The 18,127-nt window shown below is 47.4% G+C and overlaps 1 protein-coding gene across 3 annotated transcripts in view; it reads left to right on the top strand.

Annotated features, from left to right (window-relative positions):
- The first annotated feature begins 7,345 nt into the window (after positions 1 to 7,345).
- CLCN2 (chloride voltage-gated channel 2) overlaps positions 7,346 to 18,127 on the top strand; it is a 76,825-nt gene continuing 66,043 nt past the window's right edge. For 2 of the 3 annotated variants that reach the window (XM_035133465.2, XM_035133464.2), the window contains exon 1: positions 7,346 to 8,171. In XM_035133465.2, the coding sequence (XP_034989356.2) occupies positions 8,118 to 8,171 (54 nt within the window). In that variant the 5' untranslated portion in view covers positions 7,346 to 8,117. The remainder of the gene's footprint in view (positions 8,172 to 18,127) is intronic. The other variant, XM_060274340.1, reaches the window with a different exon arrangement.

The raw sequence follows: 18,127 nt of genomic DNA, 5'->3' as shown, positions 1-18,127 counted from the left end.
CAGCTATACCAGCACTTGCTTTGGGCTTGGCCCCTATTGCTGTTGTCAGGTTTCTTCTGCAAATATCCTTATGGTTTTAATTGAGGAAATGCAATAAGGCAGATTTCTTGACTGCAATTTCTGGTTCAGTTATGACTCCAATGTAACTTCAGGCCATCAGCCACAGCATCTCCTGACACCTTATTTTATTTTTATTTGTTTAAGACAGCTACCGGTATTGTGGAAGGGTTAACCCTTTCTCCACAGCATTTTCCTCAATGGAAATTTACCCTCTCTTTTCCCTTTCTTTATTTTTCATTCATGATAGGGATATGAGGCTCACGTTGCAAAGGCGGGCATAATTTTACATCACTTGGTACCACCAGACCTATAGCCAAGCAGTAGGGCAGTATATGAATGGATGAATCTTTATTTGCGTCAGCCATCGGCCATAGCAATAAACCAACAATATGATATTCAAAGAATAGAAATAAAAAGTCAATTATATAAAATACATTTTAGGGTTTTGAATCAATAGGAGGGCAGTATATAAAGCTCATGAGTCTGGGGGTTCCCTGGGCCTTGAGGCTGCAAGCAAGAGGCACAGCCCTTTCCATTCTGCTTGCTCAGATGAGCCATAACCAACTGGCATGTACAATGGACACCTCTCAAGTAGGCCATGGTTCACGGCCAGGCTCCTGCAATAGAACATTTTGTTTCTTTATGTTATTGTTCCCGAATTGTCCCACCTACAACCATACTTCGTTAGCTTTGTGAATTGTATGCCATTCACAGGGCAGATACGGGCTGTTTTCTCGCCAAAGGATCAGCTTTCACCTTCCTTCTGAGTTGCTGCATTAGCAGCACTGAAGTGACCTCCCTGGGACGCAAGCCTGGGCAGTGCCAGTGTGTATGGAAGTCCTGGGCTGCCCAGAGAATAAGATATCTCTGTCAACCTCACTGATGGGGTCCAAAGGAAAGCAGAGCAATATATTTGGCGCCAACTTGGCTGCAGGAGTTGCCGGAAGGAGGTGACAAGCTGCCATCTTAAGAGACTCCACTCCAGATTTGCATAGGAATGCCCTGAGTGTCAATACTTGTCATGTTAATGGTTGATCTCCTTACTCTCTTAAGAACATAAGAAGATCCTACTGTATCAGGCCGATGACCCATCAAGTCCAGCATACTGCTCCCACAATGACCTACCAGATACCTCCGAGAAACCCCTGCAAGCAGGATCCGAGCGCAAGAGCCCTCTCCTCCCCTGTGGTATTCAGAAGTGTTGCTGCCTCTGACTATGGAGGGAGAATCGCCATCATGGATAGCCAACCCCCCTGATTTTTTAAATTTAGCTTTTACTTACGATTTTTTCTGTGATACAAAACAAACAAATAAACAAGGAGAAGTACATCTAGTGTCTCCACTTTCAATTCATAGAGTCTTTTTTCACCGTCCGTTTACATTTGGTATCTTCTTCTTCTTTGGCGATAACTCAGAGCCGAGTAAGATTGTCTTCCATAAACCCGGTTTTAACAGTGAATCCGTAAGTGACTGTGGAGGCCAATTCTGGATCCACGCATCCTTCCACAGTGGGGACATAGGTTTCCGGGTAGGAGATGATCAGGGTGAGGGTTTGCCAAATGTGCCTTCTTCTTAGCACGTCTCTCCCTTTCGTCCTGAGTTCGAGCGTCTTCAAAGCCCATGACACCTTTGGTAAAGGCTGGAGCACTCACAGACCGGTGTTTCTCAGTTGTTGGTGTTTATAGTTTTTTTTTAGATTTGCCTTGAGAGAGTCTTTAAAACTCTTCTGTTGGCCACAATAATTTCCATTCTAAAGTTGGAAATAGAGTAGTTGCTTTGGAAGACAATAATCAGGCATCCGAATAACATGACCAGTCCAACGAAGTTGATGTTGAAGAATCATTGCTTCAACACTGGTGATCTTTGCTTCTTCTAGTACACTGGCATTAGTTTGCCTGTCTTCCCGAGTCAATCAATCAATCAATCAATCAATAAACTTTATTTGCATGGCCGACAGCCATACCTTAGCAACAGAATACACACAATATACAATTAAAACAACATGGATAAAAGGATCAGTCATATGGCTATGATTATCATTTAAAAGGTAGCCCTTAGTCTCATTGCACCCTCGATGAATCTGGCAACTTGTGTTGTTTTCAGGTCATTTTGATCTGATAGAAGAAAGAACAACGTGGCCTCAGTTGGGCAGCCTGGGAAAGTTAGAAGTAGTGGAGTAATGAGATCGAGCCGCAAGTCTTTATAAAGGGGACATGACAGAAGGATGTGAGCCACTGTTTCCGTGTTATTCCACAGGGGCAGAGTCGTTTTTCTGCTGGAATCTTTTGAAATCTGCCTTCGAGTACGGCGGAGAGCAGCACATCCAATCTGGCTAAAGTAAAAGCACGTCTGAATTTTGAGGTGGTTAATTTATACAGATAGTGTGGCAGGGATTCCAGCTGGGAGGGGGAAAAGAAGGCAAACCAAGGGCAGGATTTCTTTGTGATGGCCAGGTTGTTCTGTTGCTCAAGGTCCTTTAGGCGCTGTCCAATTAGCCTTTTTTGTCTTCCCGAGTGAGGTGTAAAACTTTTCAGAGACACCACTGATGGAATCTTTCGAGGAGTTGGAGATCGCGTTTAGAAGTGGTCCATGTTTCACAAGCATACAGTAAGGTTGGTAGTACAATTTGGTAGAGACACTATTGTCATAGATTTTGGGGGGGAAGAGAGAGGAGAGAAGAGAGGGGGGAAAGGGTTGGGGGTATGGGGGTGATGAACTTTTCATTCTCTTGCATAGTGTTTGCGCAGAGTTTTTGTGTCAGCATCTCGTGGTAAGTCCTTTATTTATATGGTCATTTGTTTTTTTGGCATTTTGAGAGACTGGAGTGTCCAATCCCTTTTAAAGCCCTCCAGGTCAGGGGCCATCACTGCCTCCTATGGGAGCGAGTGCCATAGTTTTAACTATCCACTATGTGAAGAAGTACTATGTGAGGACGCAGGTGGCGCTGTGGGTTAAACCACAGAGCCTAGGGCTTGCTGATCAGAAGGTCGGCGGTTCAAATCCCTGCGACGGGGTGAGCTCACATTGCTTGGTCCCAGCTCCTGCCAACCTAGCAGTTCGAAAGCATGTTAAAGTGCAAGTAGATAAATAGGTAAATGGTGTTTCCGTGTGCCGCTCTGGTTCGCCAGAAGCGGCTTTGTCATGCTGGCCACATGACCTGGAAGCTGCACACCGGCTCCCTCGGCCAATAACGCGAGATGAGCGCCGCAACCCCAGAGTCGGTCACAACTGGACCTAATGGTCAGGGGTCTCTTTACTTTTACCTTACTGTCCTTTAGGCTCTTCTAGCCTTTGGACATACGGTAGTCATCTTTCTATTTCAATGAGCGTCTGAGTTGCAACTGCTGCTGGTGTGCTTTTATTGACTATTGCTCCTGTGTTAGAGGCCATGGCTGAAATTGCCTTGACTGGCTTTGCGGTTTGAAGTTTATGGTTTTACTGTGTTCTCGGGAAGAGTGAGCAGCACCCTTAAGGAGTCAGGTAGATGAGAAGTCAAGGAAACAAATTTGGGGAGTTTCTCAGAATTCCAGCAGACCTGCCTTCCCCTTTTTACACATTAACAGCCCAGCCATCTGTCTGCCACCAGTGCAAAGGGCTGACAAAAGTCGTTTCCAAAATACTGGAGCCATGTGCGGAAGCAGAGCCAAGTAAGGCAGAGACAGAAGGTGAAACGTAGTGGGATGGGCAGGATCCGGAACATGCTGGATTGTCGGAAACCTACAACTTGGCAGATTCCCCGAAACCATGGGTGTAGCCAAGGGTGATGCCCGTACCTGAAATCCCCTCCAAATATGACCCTCATCACAATTTGTTTTGGTTTGCTGTATTTTATTTTATTTCATTCACCGAACATGTTAGTGGCAAAGTGGGACATTAATAAGGTCAAGAAACCATAACATGGCTGGTTGCAAGCAATGCAGGGAAGGATAAATTATTTCAAATTTTTGTTTTGTAAGAAGTCAAGAAATACTGTAAGCAGCCATTTGCAAAAAAACAAGCAAAAAGAAAAACTTCACCAAAAGGGGGTCGTGCCAATTCTATTAATAATAATAATAATAATAATAATAAATTTTTATTTATACCCCGCCCTCCCCAGTCAAAAACCGGGCTCAGGGCGGCTGACACCAACAGAACCACAATAAAACATAAAAACAATTAATTAAAATACAGATTAAAATACAGTATTAAAATTTAAAGTGCAGCCTCATTTCAAGTAGGCCATAAGTGGCTGACACCAACAGAACCACAATAAAACATAAAAAAAATTAGTTAAAAATACAGATTAAAATACAGTATTAAAATTTAAAGTGCAGCCTCATTTCAAGTAGGCCATAAATCCAAGCCATGAGGGAGAAAAACACAGGGGTCAGGCTGAGTCTAACCCAAAGGCCAGGCGGAACAGCTCTGTCTTGCAGGCCCTGCGGAAAGATGACAAATCCCGCAGGGCCCTGGTCTCCTGGGAAAGAGCGTTCCACCAGGTTGGGGCCAGTACTGAAAAGGCCCTGGCTCTAGTAGAGGCCAATCTAGCCATCTTATGACTCGGGATCTCCAGAATATTATTGTTTGTGGACCTTAAGGTCCTCCGCGGGGCATACCAGGAGAGGCGGTCCCGTAGGTACGAGGTATTACAGAGCTGACCATTCCAGATCCTGTACCACTGCCTGAGTTCCCGAATTTATAATTTGACAATTCCTGGCCTAGAAGAGCTTGAAGGTTCAACAACTTTTGAAGGGAGGGGAAACATTTCCAGGGCATCAGTTTGTAGCTCTTCCCCTAAACCTCCATTTAAAAAAGAACAGGAGAGGAACCTGCAAGAACAGGCCAATGGCATCCTGTTCTCACAGCGGCCAGCCAGCCAGATGTGTGTGGGAAACTGGCATGCAGCCTCTGAGCACAAGAACCCTCTCCCCTCCCATGATTTTCAGCAACTGGGATTCGGAAGCATTTCTGCCTCCAACTATGGAGGCAGAGCATAGCCATCATGGTTGGTAGCCATTGATAGCTCTATCCTCCATGAATTTGTCCCGTTTTCTTTTAAAGCCATCTAGGTTGGCGGCCATTGCTGCGTCCTGTGGCAGTGAGTTCCATAGTTTAACTATGCACTGCATGAAGAAATCCTTTCTTTTCTTGGTTCCCAAATCTTCCAACATTCAGCTTCATTGGATGTCTACGAGTTCTAGTGTTGTGCCAGAGAAAAACTTTTCTCTATTCGCTTTCTCTGTGCCGTACAGAGCGCTGTAAACTTATCACTTGCCTTTTCTCTAAATTTATCTATATTTAAGAGATCCAAACACTGCAACCTTTTTCATAGGGGGTAGAAAATGACCTTGGTCATGTCCCCAGAGTGGCCGGGGAAACCCAACAACAATAATAATCTCCAGGGAATTGTACGGCAATAGAAAGCTGCAATTTACCAAGCCTACCTCGCTGAACTAAGGAGTTCCACCAAAGACTGGTCACATTCCAGGAACAACCTGGTAGACCTGCTTCTGAAATAGTCTCTGGCGATTAAGGTCAGATTAAAGCAGGCATGTGGCAGCTCCTTAGAGATCCATCATGCTTCCACCCTTTGGCAAGAAGAGAAAACAGCTCTCCAGGGGCCACCACCCTCTCCCCACTCTGCCCTCTGCTTCTGTAATGTAGCCTGTAACCAGGGAAGGCTGTGAATGAGGAAGACACATCCTTGCTTGTTCTGCAGGGCACCTCCTGCCAAGCAGCTGTGCCCATTTCCAGGAATTACGCCTCTTGCAAAGGCTGACAGCTATTGTTGACATTTCCACGTGGCTTTGAAAGGGCATTGGAAATATTCATGGGAGAGATGGCTGCTGGTGGCTACTAGACCATGATAGCTATGCTCTGTCTCCACTGTCGGAGGCAGCGATGCTTCTGAATCCCAGTTGCTGGAAACCACAGGAAGGGAGAGATGCTCTTCTGCTCAGAACCTGCTCGCTGGCTTCCCACAGGCATCTGGTTGGCCAGTATGGACTGGATGGGCCATTGGCCTGATCCAGCAGATGCTCTTCTTATGTTTTTACATCTTACCCTTTCATAATAAACATTTAATATATTTGTTGTTGTTTAGTCGTTTAGTCGTGTCCGACTCTTCGTGACCCCATGGACCATAGCACGCCAGGCACTCCTGTCTTGCACTGCCTCCCGCAGTTTGGTCAAACTCATGTTTGTAGCTTCAAGAACACTGTCCAGCCATCTCGTCCTCTGTCGTCCCCTTCTCCTAGTGCCCTCCATCTTTCCCAACATCAGGGTCTTTTCCAGAGAGTCTTCTCTTCTCATGAGGTGGCCAAAGTATTGGAGCCTCAGCTTCACGATCTGTCCTTCCAGTGAGTACTCAGGGCTGATTTCCTTCAGAATGGATAGGTTTGATCTTCTTGCAGTCCACGGGAGTGCAATATTACATTTAATATTGTTATAGAATTGGGAAGGGGCCCCCTCCTAAACCCTAGAAATTAATGCATGACCATGCTGTAAGATCTGGACTCCCTCCATGCAAACTGAAGGTGTAAATAGGTGAATAAACCACGTTTTTTAAAACTACGACAGTCTCTGCCCTGTCTCAATTCTCCAAAGGACCACAGGCTTTAGGTGACTGCCTGGAACCCCATGGCTTCTTGCCACTGCTCGGCAGAGGGGTGGGGTGGGGTGGCACCCAAATTTTGAAACAATATTTTCAACAATATGGGTTAGGATTGGAAGGGGCAACCCATTCACAATGTACATCACATGTGCAGAAGATGGAGAGGCACATCATGCAAATTAGAATTATTTTTTAAAGGGTGTGTGTGTGTGTGGAAGAGCCTTTTTCCAACCCGAGGGCCACATTCCTCAAAGTAACCTTCTGAGGGGCCACGTGCCACTGGCAGTCGGGCCAGAAGTAGTAAAAGTGTGTGTGAACTCAACCGTGCTTAGCTGGGTTTTGGTTCTTTGTTGCCAATATTGTTGGTAATAATTGTTTTGTTGCTAATATTGTTTTGTGGATTATGAGCGCTGTGAATCTTATAAAATGGTTTTTGTCATGGCTGTGCCTATTTTTTTTAGTTGCTTTGTTAGTAAGTGTTTTATGGGAGGTGGTAGTTTTACTGATTTGCGATTGTTTTACCGATGATGCCGTAAACCATTCTGTATGATTTATGTTGCAGTTGTGATGTTCTATTCTGTTATTGTTATTTATTGTTTGTAACCAGCTCTGTGACGCATGTGAGTGAAAAGCGGCATAGAAATAAAATAAACGGCTCTCTCGGCGACCCCACTTTATGCAATTAACCTCAGCTCCGGCATCGTCTGGGAGTGGTGGGGCTTGGGGAGCACGAAAGGCCAGAGAAAAGTGATCATTGCAGGAAGCCACTGGATCCTGCTGCAGCAGGATCGGGTGCACGCGTGGGGAGGAGGGCCAGCTTGGTCCTCCCCACCCCCCGCAGCGTTATACTGACAATAAAGACAACATGGTGCGTGGGGGGAGAGAGAGGATAGGGCCCTCCCCGCTGCAATCTCGATGGCTGCGCAGTCCTCTGCACTTTTCCTTGGGAGGTAACCTCTGCTGATTCAAAGTGGCTTCCTCGCGAGTAATATCGGCCAGCTGCGAACTTCCGCGCGCGCCTAATCCGAGAGGAAGTGCCATATCGGACATCTAGGGAGGCTTTCTCCCGTGTAAACGTGCCCGGGATGGGACCGTCCCACCTACGCGCGCTCCCGGCTTGCAGGTCTTCTTCGCCCCTTCGCTCCATCCCAGGCTGGTGGGCGTTGGGTTGCCCCGCCACGACGCGCCTCTTGCGGCCCCTCCCCAAGCGTCCCGCCGCCAGTCCGCCTCCTCCTCTCCTCCTCCTCCTCCGCAGCGACGGCGCCTTTCCCGGTGGAGGCGGAGCGGCTGCCCCGGGACCTCCTTCGGGCCTGCCCCTGCCAGCCAGTCCGGGCCCGCCCCGTGCTGGGGGCGTGGGGAGAAGGGAGGAGAGGAGCCAGGCGTCCGGGCGCAGGACGCAGCGAGTGCTGCCGGGGCTGCTCGTAGGAGCCTGCTGGCGGGAGAGGGGCGCCCGGAGCCGGCCACGATGGCGGCGGACAGCGGCCTGGAGCAGCGGGCGCTGCAGTATGAGCAGACCTTGGTGAGTGGGGCGGACTCTCTGGGCGGGGGGTTCTCGCTCGGCGCTCAGCCCCGGGATTTCTTTGTACCGCAGGAGAGGGGAGAGAGTGCCTTTGAGCGCGTGCAGAGCGCAATTCGCGTTCGCCGCGCGCGGGTTCCCAAGGCTGCCTTCAAGCCAGGACCTTTTCACGGTCAAGTCCTGGGATTTGGGGGAAGAGGCGGAGGAAAACAGGGCTGCGTTCAGAGGAGGGGATTCGCGGGACCGGTTTGCAAAGAAAAGAAAAGAAAAGAAAAAAGGAGAGTGCTTCTGAGCATGCGGGGCACCTTAAAAGACCATCACATTAGTGCCGCTTGGCGGAGCGGGCGCTAAGAAGCTTTCCCTCTTGTGCGCTGTTCCCTGGGAGCAAGTCCCATTGAACTCAGCCGGACTTGCTTCCTCCAAAGATACTCTTAGGTTTGCACCCGCAGGTTATTTTTGGTGCAGCGAAGGAAAACCGCTGCTCGTGGAGTTAGCAGCAGGAGTGAGTTGCCTTGTGGAAAGCCAGGCCACTAGCCCATTCCTGTTCAGTGATGCCTGCACTGACAGGCAGCGGCTATTCAAAGGGATCGTCCCCAGTTCTACCTGTGCATTGAACCCGAGACGTTCTGCATGCAGAGCATATGTTCTGCCACTTAGTTTTTCTGTCTCTCCGAGTTCCCATTCCTGTTGCTCCAAGCCCGTTCCTAGCATCTGGATTTATGGGGCATGGCTCAAAGGCATTCATGAGCTGCAAATCACCCCCACCCTCAAAAGAACCGAACAGGAGCATGGTTGTGGGGCGGTTGGTGAATGCCCTTGGCTTCCTTCTCAACAGGATGCTAAATGTAGGAGAAAGCCATTTCCCAAGGGGTTTTAAGGCGTGGGCACCACCAGGCGTTGTTGCAGATCAGGGTGGCAAGAGGGACACAGAAGGCGATGCTTTGGAGGGTGTGTGTGAATAAGGCCACTTGTGGGTCCCTGGTTAGAGGCGGGTAGCAGGGCATCTTGAACGGGCATTACCAAAGGGGATCTAGCAAGGTACATTCAAGCTGCCTCAAGATTGTTGACCAGGACTTGTGTTTAGGAAGGGAGCATATGAATCCTGTTTGGGATTAAATATATCAAACGAACTAAGCAATAAGATGGGTATCTCAGTTGGGGGAGGCAGGCATCTTTCCCCTAAGATCACAGGTGTTGTATGGGGTTTGAAAAGAGGTCGTTTAAAATTTGGCCTTGCGGTGTCATTGCAACCTTTTTTTATTATTAAAAAACAACAACAAACAAGCTGCCTGCCTGCCTGAGTTTGGCTTTAGTTTCCTTCTCAGAAAAGAATCCTTGCAGTAGAAGAACATGTGAGACAGGTTAAAGATAATAATTCTGGTTTTTTGTATAGGGTGTTGTTTTTGTACATTATTATTAAAATGATTTTGTTTCAAAAGAAAAAAAAGAGATGGGCATCACAGGAGCATGGGATGAGAGCAGGCAGGGGGATTTCTCCTCCTGGAAGGAACAGTTGCAGCCGGCAGGACTTTCTGCAAGAGAGGAGCCCTCGGGAAGTGGTTTCACATTGGCATGGGAAAAATTGCCCAGAGTAAAGCATGGTTTTGCCACGGGGAACTGAGGAAGGCAAAGCTGCGGTTGAGTGTTTTGGGGCACAATTCCTGGGGCAGGGGTGTCTGTGAGAGGAGCCCCCTGGCACATTTGTTAGTGCCAGCTTGGAAAGAGTCAAGACTGTCTGCTGCAGCTGGCAGGGGAGGTGGAAGCGCAGTCATGCAAAGAAAGCTTCCGCTTTCTGTGTCAAGGGAAGGGAGTCTTACTTGAATAGGTGCTTTGAAGATGACTTGTGTTTGTTTCTTTTTTTAAGGGGAAAAATAAAGCACTTAAAAAACCCAAAGGAATCTACCTCAAACAATATAAAACCAATAACAAATAAAAACCAGCAAATAGTAAAAAACAATGGTTTGTTTCTAAATTATGTGTCTGGATGGGCTTGCTATCAGGTTAGCTTCTTATTGAAGCTGTGGAGAAGACAAATGCCTGCCTCTATGTGTTCCGCTTTCACACCTGCAGCCCTCCAGATGTTGGGCTCCAACTCCCATCAGCCCCGGTCAGCCTAGCCAATGATCCGGGATGATGGGAGTTGTAGTCCAGCAAGATCTGGAGTCTTCGTAGCTTTATGTACAAAATGGCTAGAGGCAGCTTGTGAGGAAGGAGACAGAGAGCGTGCTGACTTTTCAAGGAAGGTCCCTGGGATATTGCTGGAAAAGATGGGCTCCCAACAAGCATTAGATGACCTATCCAGGACAGTAGTGAAATACTGCTCCACCTCTGAGATGAAAACAAACATTTAAAAAAAAGATTTGTTAAAGTGGCCTAACACTTAGGTTATTCAAATAACTTCTGCAAAATATTTTGCATGAGTTGAGTGGTCCAGAAAAAATGATATACTGTACATCAATACGGTAGGCTTTCCAGAAGAAGGCCTTCTCTGTAGCGGCCCCTAAGTTGTGGAATTCCCTCCCTAAAGAGTGCACCTAGCAAATGCTGAATACTTGCCTCTTTGCTCTGGCCTTTGACCCCTGAGACCGGTGTTTTCAGGACTCACCCTATTCCTGCAACTGTGATCTGTTTTAACTCTTTTCCATCCTGCACTGGCTTTTCTAGGGGGTTGGACTGGATGACCCTTGGGATCCTATCCAACTCTACAATTCTATGATTCTACAACTGAATTTTCAGTTGTCGCAACCCACCCTGGGACCTGCTGGTGAAGAGCAAATTGCTGTTGTTGTTAATGATGGGTAGACATTCATACTTTCGACTGAACGTCACACTACCCCTAAATTCTACCACCTCATTATGCCTCCTTCACAGAGCGGCTGTTGAATCCATCTTTCCGCTGGGACCAAAACAGATTCCTGGCATCTTTTTACATGGGCCTTGATCCTCCAGCTGGGGTTCCTCCTTCTGCCACTGCATCTGACGTGTGTTGTTGACCACAAACGAAGCTTTCCAAATTGCTTAGTTGATCTGCACTCCCCCTGCCCCCTTTCTACTTTCTGCTCCCATCGCCTTTCCGCCTAATCTCATGTTAACACCACTCAAATGCTTGCCACTGGCACCAGCCCCTTGCTAGACATATTTAGCTCCTTTAATCTTCCCTTGTAGTTGGCTCTCCCAGCTCCGTAATTGAGTAGCTGTGGGCATGTCCAATTTCTTGCTGTCATGCCTTCATCCTCTGTTCTTCCATGTATCACACACACACAGCCTCAGCAGGGCATGACGACCCCTGACTTTGTCTTTCGCATCTCTGCTCATTTCCTGGCTTCCACTACTTATCGTCTAATAATCATTGCCATCAAGTCATTGCAGCCAGTTTTCCCACCACATGTTCAAGGAGGGGCCTTAGCTCAGTTGCAGAAGGTCACAGGTTAAGTTGCTGTCATCTCCAGGGGAGGTTGGGAAAGGAATCCTGCCCTGAAGTCCTGAAGGGATACTGCCAGTCAGTACTTAGCTACATAGACACGGGTGGCGCTGTGGTCTAAACCACTGAGCTTCCTGGGCTTGCCAACTGGAAGGTCACCAGTTCGAATCCCTGCAACGGAGTGAGCTCCCGTTGCTCTGTCCCAGCTCCTGCCAACCTAGCAGTTTGAGAGTACACCAGTGCAGGCAGATAAATAGGTACCGCTGTGGCGGGAAGGTAAATGGCATTTCCATGCGTTCTGGTTTCCGTCATGGTGTTCCATTGCTCCAGAAGCGGTTTAGTCATGCTGGCCACGTGACCCAGAAAGCTGTCTGTGGACAAACGCCAGCTCCCTTGGCCTGAAAGTGAGATGAGCACCGCAACCCCATAGTCGCCTTTGACCAGACTTAACCATCTACAATGGCCTGACTTGGTATCAATGTGAGAAACTCATAAATATAAGCTAGGTGCCAACCGGCTCCTTAAACCAAGGTTACAGTCACCAAAATGGAACGTGTAGTTGCCATTATGGGGCAAGACTTATTTTTCAAACAATGGACTGACTGATTGGTTCTTAGTTAAACATCGGGCTGGTTCACATGAGAACCTTGAGCTAGGTTAAGAGTTTTGAAAACCTAAAGAAGAAAAGTCACTTGATCCAAGGACAGTCCACATTCTGATTGTGCAGATACAATGTAACTGATAGAATAATACAGGATGGGGTACTGGTATGTAAAAACAGTTGGGATTCAATGATCCCCAGGCATGCACCTCCCGATGCAAAGGCATCAATTCTTTGGTGATCAGCCTTCTATATGGTCCAGCTCTCACTTCCATACATCACTACTGGGAAAACCATAGCTTTAACTATACGGACCTTTGTCGGCAAGGTGATGTCTCTGCTTTTTAAGATGCTAAGTTTGTCATTGCTTTACTCCCATGCTCCTGGCTATTTTCAAACACAGTTTGGTATAAAGGACCTTCCTCTGCTCCGTCCCAAATGGCTAGACTACAGTTCCCCTCACCCATGGCCCTTGGGCATGTTTGCTATGGCTGGTGGGAGTTGGAATTCAGCATCCGTAGACATGCAGGTTTCCCATGCTTGGTGTAGTGGTTAGAGTGTTGGACCAGGGCTGGGGAGGCCCAGGTTCAAAGCTCCAGTCTTCCGTGAAATGCACTGAGTGACTTTGAGCCAGTCAACAACTCTGAGTCTGGTCTGCCTCACAGGATTTCGGGGAGAGTTGAATCATGATACAGTATACGCAACCTTGGATTTCTGTTTAAATGCAGCTAATGATTGCGAGTCTTGTAGAAGACTGCCTGTTCAAAACTTGTATTCTGGGAGGAAGGTTAGGCTGAGCACTTGAGTCCATTCACAGATGCAAGCTGTTGCAAGACTGGGTGAATAGGCCTTAGAGATACTGGGAAAAGGAGACTCCAGGAACAGAAACAATTCCTTGATGCATCTCATTTTCTGAGCACTTAAGTTTGGTTCACCCTATGAACAGTCATTGTTTGATGACTACATCACCACCAGGAGACAAACCTGCTGGTGTGTCAAAGCTACGTACGTCTTCCAACGCCACCTGAAATTCAAGACTTTTCAACCTCCCATTCAGCTGCCAGAGCCTCATTCATAATCCTTCAGTTGCCGTGCACGCTGCAACTTGCAACCAAATTGACTTCCCTGGAAAGTGTTATGTAAGAAACATCACATGCAGGCGAGGGTTCTGTGGGTGTTGCATTGCCTTTGATGACCCTGCCCCATGGGGAAATTAATCACCGGCCTTGTTAGCCTGCTCAGTCATCTGTCCCTGGTCACAATGGCCTTTGTCATAAGGTGTCTGTTACATACATATGTATGTATGTATGTATGTATGTATGTATGTATGTATGTATGTATGTAAAAATGGTAAAGGTAAATGCATGCATGTACTGTATGCAGAGCCAAGTATAGATGCTGTAGACTGCTTTTGCAATCTTTCTGTTGGCTACCTGAAAGTCTAGATATGCATGTGAAGATTTCCCTCCCTCCCTCATAATACTCTCTCTCATTATACTAGAATCCATGGGCACCCAATGAGTCTGAATTTTGGCATCTTAGGGCTGGCAAAAGAAAGCACACCACACAAAACATAAACTATGCAGTTTGTTTTTGGATTATAGACATCAAGAAGATTGTGTTTATAACCCTCTGAGATTTCATGGTAATATCCTAGAACCGTAATACCATGGTAATATCCTAGAACCGTAGAGTTGTAGGGGACCCCCGAGGGTCATCTAGTCCAACCCCCTGCAATGCAGGAATCTCAGCTAAAGCACCCATGACAGATGGCCATTCCAAACTCTGCTTATGTGTAAAGGTTTTTCTGGAGTCCACTGAGAGAATTTGAATTGATATTTTTAAGCAAACTGGTTGATGTGTTGTGAGTTATGCTTTTTTATGCGTGGTGTGAAAAATGAAAATCATTAAAAATACTTAAATGAAGACAAAGCTATTCCGTTTGCTCCCCCAAGAGGCAGTGATGGTCACCAACTTGGATGGCTCCAAAAGGTAAAGGTAAAGGGGCCCCTGACCATCAGGTCCAGTCGTGTCCGACTCTGGGGTTGCGGCGCTCATCTCGCTCTACAGGCCGAGGGAGCCGGCGTTTGTCTGCAGACAGCTTCCGGGTCATGTGGCCAGCATGACAAAGCTGCTTCTGGCGAATCAGAGCAGCGCACGGAAACACCGTTTACTTTCCCGCCGGAACGGTCCCTATTTATCTACTTGCACTTTGGTGTGCTTTCGAACTGCTAGGTTGGCAGGAGCTGGGACCGAGCAACGGGAGCTCACCCCGTTGCAGGGATTCGAACTGCTGACCTTCTGAAATAGCTGCTAGCCCTGATGGTGATGTCATGCCTCTACTGTTGGGGGAAATGTGCCTCTCAATGCCAGTTTCTGGGAGTCACCAGTTGGGATACTGTGGCACCCAGATTCTGCTTGCAGGTTCCCACAGGTATCTGGTTGGCTACTGTGAGAGGAGAATGCTGGACTAGTGGTCATTTGGCCTGATCCAGCAGGTCTCTTCTTATGGAACCTTGTTTAACTGAAACTTCTGGGACTGAGGAGCTGCAGAAGGGAGGCAAAAGTCCGGGGTCCTGATCCAGGTCTGCGGAAATCTCTCTTTAAACTTGTTGCATAGTCTCTGTTTGTTGTTCCTGAAGGTCTAAAGCTAGGGAAGTATTTCAGATTCTTAGAATCTGCAGAGGTACTTACTGATAAAAAATGTACCTGTCTAGGCCAAAGTCTGTGATGGAGAAGAAAAAGTCCAGCCTGCGCCTGTTGTCTTTTCCTAGGATAGCTGATCAGAAACAATGGTTGAACTTCAGAAACATAGGAATCTTCCTTACCCCGAGTCAAAACATTGCTCCATCTAGCACATTGTTTTCCAAACTTGGGTCTCTAGCTGGTTTTGGACTACAACTCCCATCATCCTTAGCTAGCAGGACCTGTGGTCAGGGATGATAGGAATTGTAGTTCCAAAACAGCTGGAGCCCAAGTTTGAGAAACGCTGATCTAGCTCAATAATACCTGCACTGACTGACAGCAGCTCTCCAAGGTTTCAGACGGGGAATACTCCCAGGGACCTTCTGCATTCAAAGCAGATGCTCTGCCACTGAGTTCAAGCCCTTCCCTAAATATTCCTTCTCTCCTCCCTCTGGACTTGCCTGTGTTCCTCTTGCATTTCTTACAAAGTTGTGAGCTGACAACAGTGCCGCTTCCAGCCTTCTGGGAAAAACAGAGTCTCTAGCTATACCACATTTGCATCATTCAGGATTGTGTAACTGGAGAGGAGTCCTAGCTCAGGGGTAGAGCATCTGATCTGAGTTCATTTCCTGGTATCTCCAGGTGAAGAGCAGAGGCGGTGGCTTGCATTGGGGTGGGGGTTGCGGGGTGGGGGTGGGGAGGAAGAATCCCCCTTGAGACTGCAGAGAGTCACTGCCAGCCGGAGCCCCGGGTTGGATGAACAAATGGTTTGTCTCTGTGCAGGACAGCTTCATCTGTTCATGTTCCTTGGCCTCTGCGGTTATGTTCCAAAAAAACCAGGGCATTTGTTGCTGGGCACCTGATTTTGCATTAGGTGGATCTCAGCCAGGGGTGAAATTGGAGTCTCTCTTTTGCCAGAACTCCTGCAGTGCTGTCACAGAAGCAAGAAGGAATCTCGGGGCAGCTTAAAGACTTAACAGATTGATCGGGGCATAGGTTTTTGTGGGACCAGATGTTTGAGGGGTTGTACATACACCTCTGTATGCTTGCAAACATGTACAGGGGAGGAAAACTAAACGGTTGAGCCCAAGTGTACACAGTACACAGTTTATTGCAATTCCACATAAAGCTTCAGAATATGCAACAGGGTTGGTCAGTCTGGTGGGGATTGACTTTGTTGATCACTACCACCCCCAGGTCCACCAACCTCAGCCAGGTGCAAATCAGTGGTGCAGGTATAGACTCAGAATTAAGGACGGGTGACTCTGAGCACATGTTCCACCCCAAGGATTTGAACCCCTCAGTCTTTTTATTCAAAAATATTGTGTAAAAAAACAATCACCCAGCATTCACAATTTATGGTGCAGTGGACTGGGGTGGGGTGGGTGGGGAGAAGCATTTCATTAATTAATTTTTGTTTATTTAGTTTTCAAAAGTTCACATACTTTACCATCAGCAATACATTCAATTCCACCTAAACATTAGGAAGAACTTCCTGACAGTAAGAGCTATTCGACAGTGGAATTTGCTGCCAAGGAGTGTGGTTGAGTCTCCTTCTTTGGAGGTCTTTAAGCGGAGGCTTGACAGCCATCTGTCAGGAATGCTTTGATGGTGTTTCCTGCTTGGCAGGGGGTTGGACTGGATGGCCCTTGTGGTCTCTTCCAACTCTATGATTCTATGATTCTAATTTATCCATAGACTTCCCACCCCACCCCGCCCCACCCCATTTTATTTATTTATTTATTTATTTGCATCCAGACAGTTGTGAGCCAGAAACCCTTACTGATCTACTGCAGATCACCTTGAGATCTGCCAGAACAGATCTTGATTTCTGTTTTGCCCACCCCTGTTATAAATATATTCCTTATGAAACACTCTTATCTTCCCAAGAATTTCCATTGCCCTTTTGCAATATCTCCTATCTGTCTATCTGTCTTCTATCTGCTTGTAATATGATGGAACCACCTTTCCTGTCTGGGGTTCTCGGCAGACAAAAATATTGGGAAATGGAACTGTTCCTTCGATGGCCGCAGGCAACACATTTTGCCAGCTGTTGTGAAACCTCTCTCTGTCCTGCCCCTGCTGCCCAGTGTCTGGATTTGCAACCTCTGCCGTTGCCTCTCTCCTGTCCATCAGTCATGGTGTCTGGCTTTGGAAAACTGAACCACTTCAAAGAGGACCAGCGGATAGGCATTTGTGATGGTTAACTAGACAGGGCTGGGAGTGGTAAGGAGACCACATACTGCCCAATGTGTTCCCCGTCCCACACTAGCCTGTCTTGCAGAGATGATGCCTTGATAGAGCTTGATCAAGCTGGTTTGAGCAGGGAGCCAGTGGGAACTGATCTCCCCCCCCCTCACCCCACTTCCTTGCTCCTTTGTAGTCAATTGGATGCATCCTATTCTCCCTGGGGGGTGGCGGGTGGACAAATAGCTCAGTGTGAGAACAGGCTTATTTGATTCTTTGAATATTTATGATTATGCACGGGCACACAATAAATCAAGGCAGCTCACATCATAAAATACAACGAAATCAATTTGTAAATATCAATTTGTAAATATCTATAAACCATGATTGAAAACAACAATCAAACATCCATAAGTCCTGGTTGGCTAAAAGGAGAAATCCATATTGTGATATGGCAATATGTATTGTCTAAAAAGTACAGCTTTCAAGAAGCATCTGAAAGAAGGCAGGGACAGTTCCTGCTGAATCTCCAAAAATAGGATTGAGGTTGAATCCTGACAAGGCAGAGGTACTGTTTGGGGGGGCAGGGGGAGGGCAGGTGTGGGGGATTCCCTGGTCCCGAATGGGGCAACTGTGCCGCTGAAGGACTAGGTGCACAGCCTAGGAGTCATTCTGGACTCACAGCTATCCATGGAGGTGCAGGTCACAACAACTGAGATCCGACCTGCCTGCACAATGTCTCATCAGAGTGGTCCATGCGCTGGTCACCTCCCACTTGGACTACTGCAATGCGCTCTACACGGGGCTACTTTTGAAGGTGACTCGGAAACTACAACTAATCCAGAATGCGGCTGCCAGACTGGTGACTGGGAGTGGCTGCCGGGACCACATAACACCGGTCATAAAGGATCTTCACTGGCTCCCAAAACATTTCTGAGCATGACTCAAAGTGTTGGTGCTGACCTTTAAAGCCCTAAATGGCATCTCCACCCCCATCATTTATCCCAGACATCGAGATCCTGCTCTGAGGGCCTTCTGACGGTTCCATCGCTGCAAGAAGTGAGG

Source organism: Zootoca vivipara, chromosome 5, assembly GCF_963506605.1.
Source record: "Zootoca vivipara chromosome 5, rZooViv1.1, whole genome shotgun sequence".
NCBI lineage: Eukaryota > Metazoa > Chordata > Lepidosauria > Squamata > Lacertidae > Zootoca > Zootoca vivipara.
This window is presented reverse-complemented; position numbering and strand designations above follow the sequence as displayed.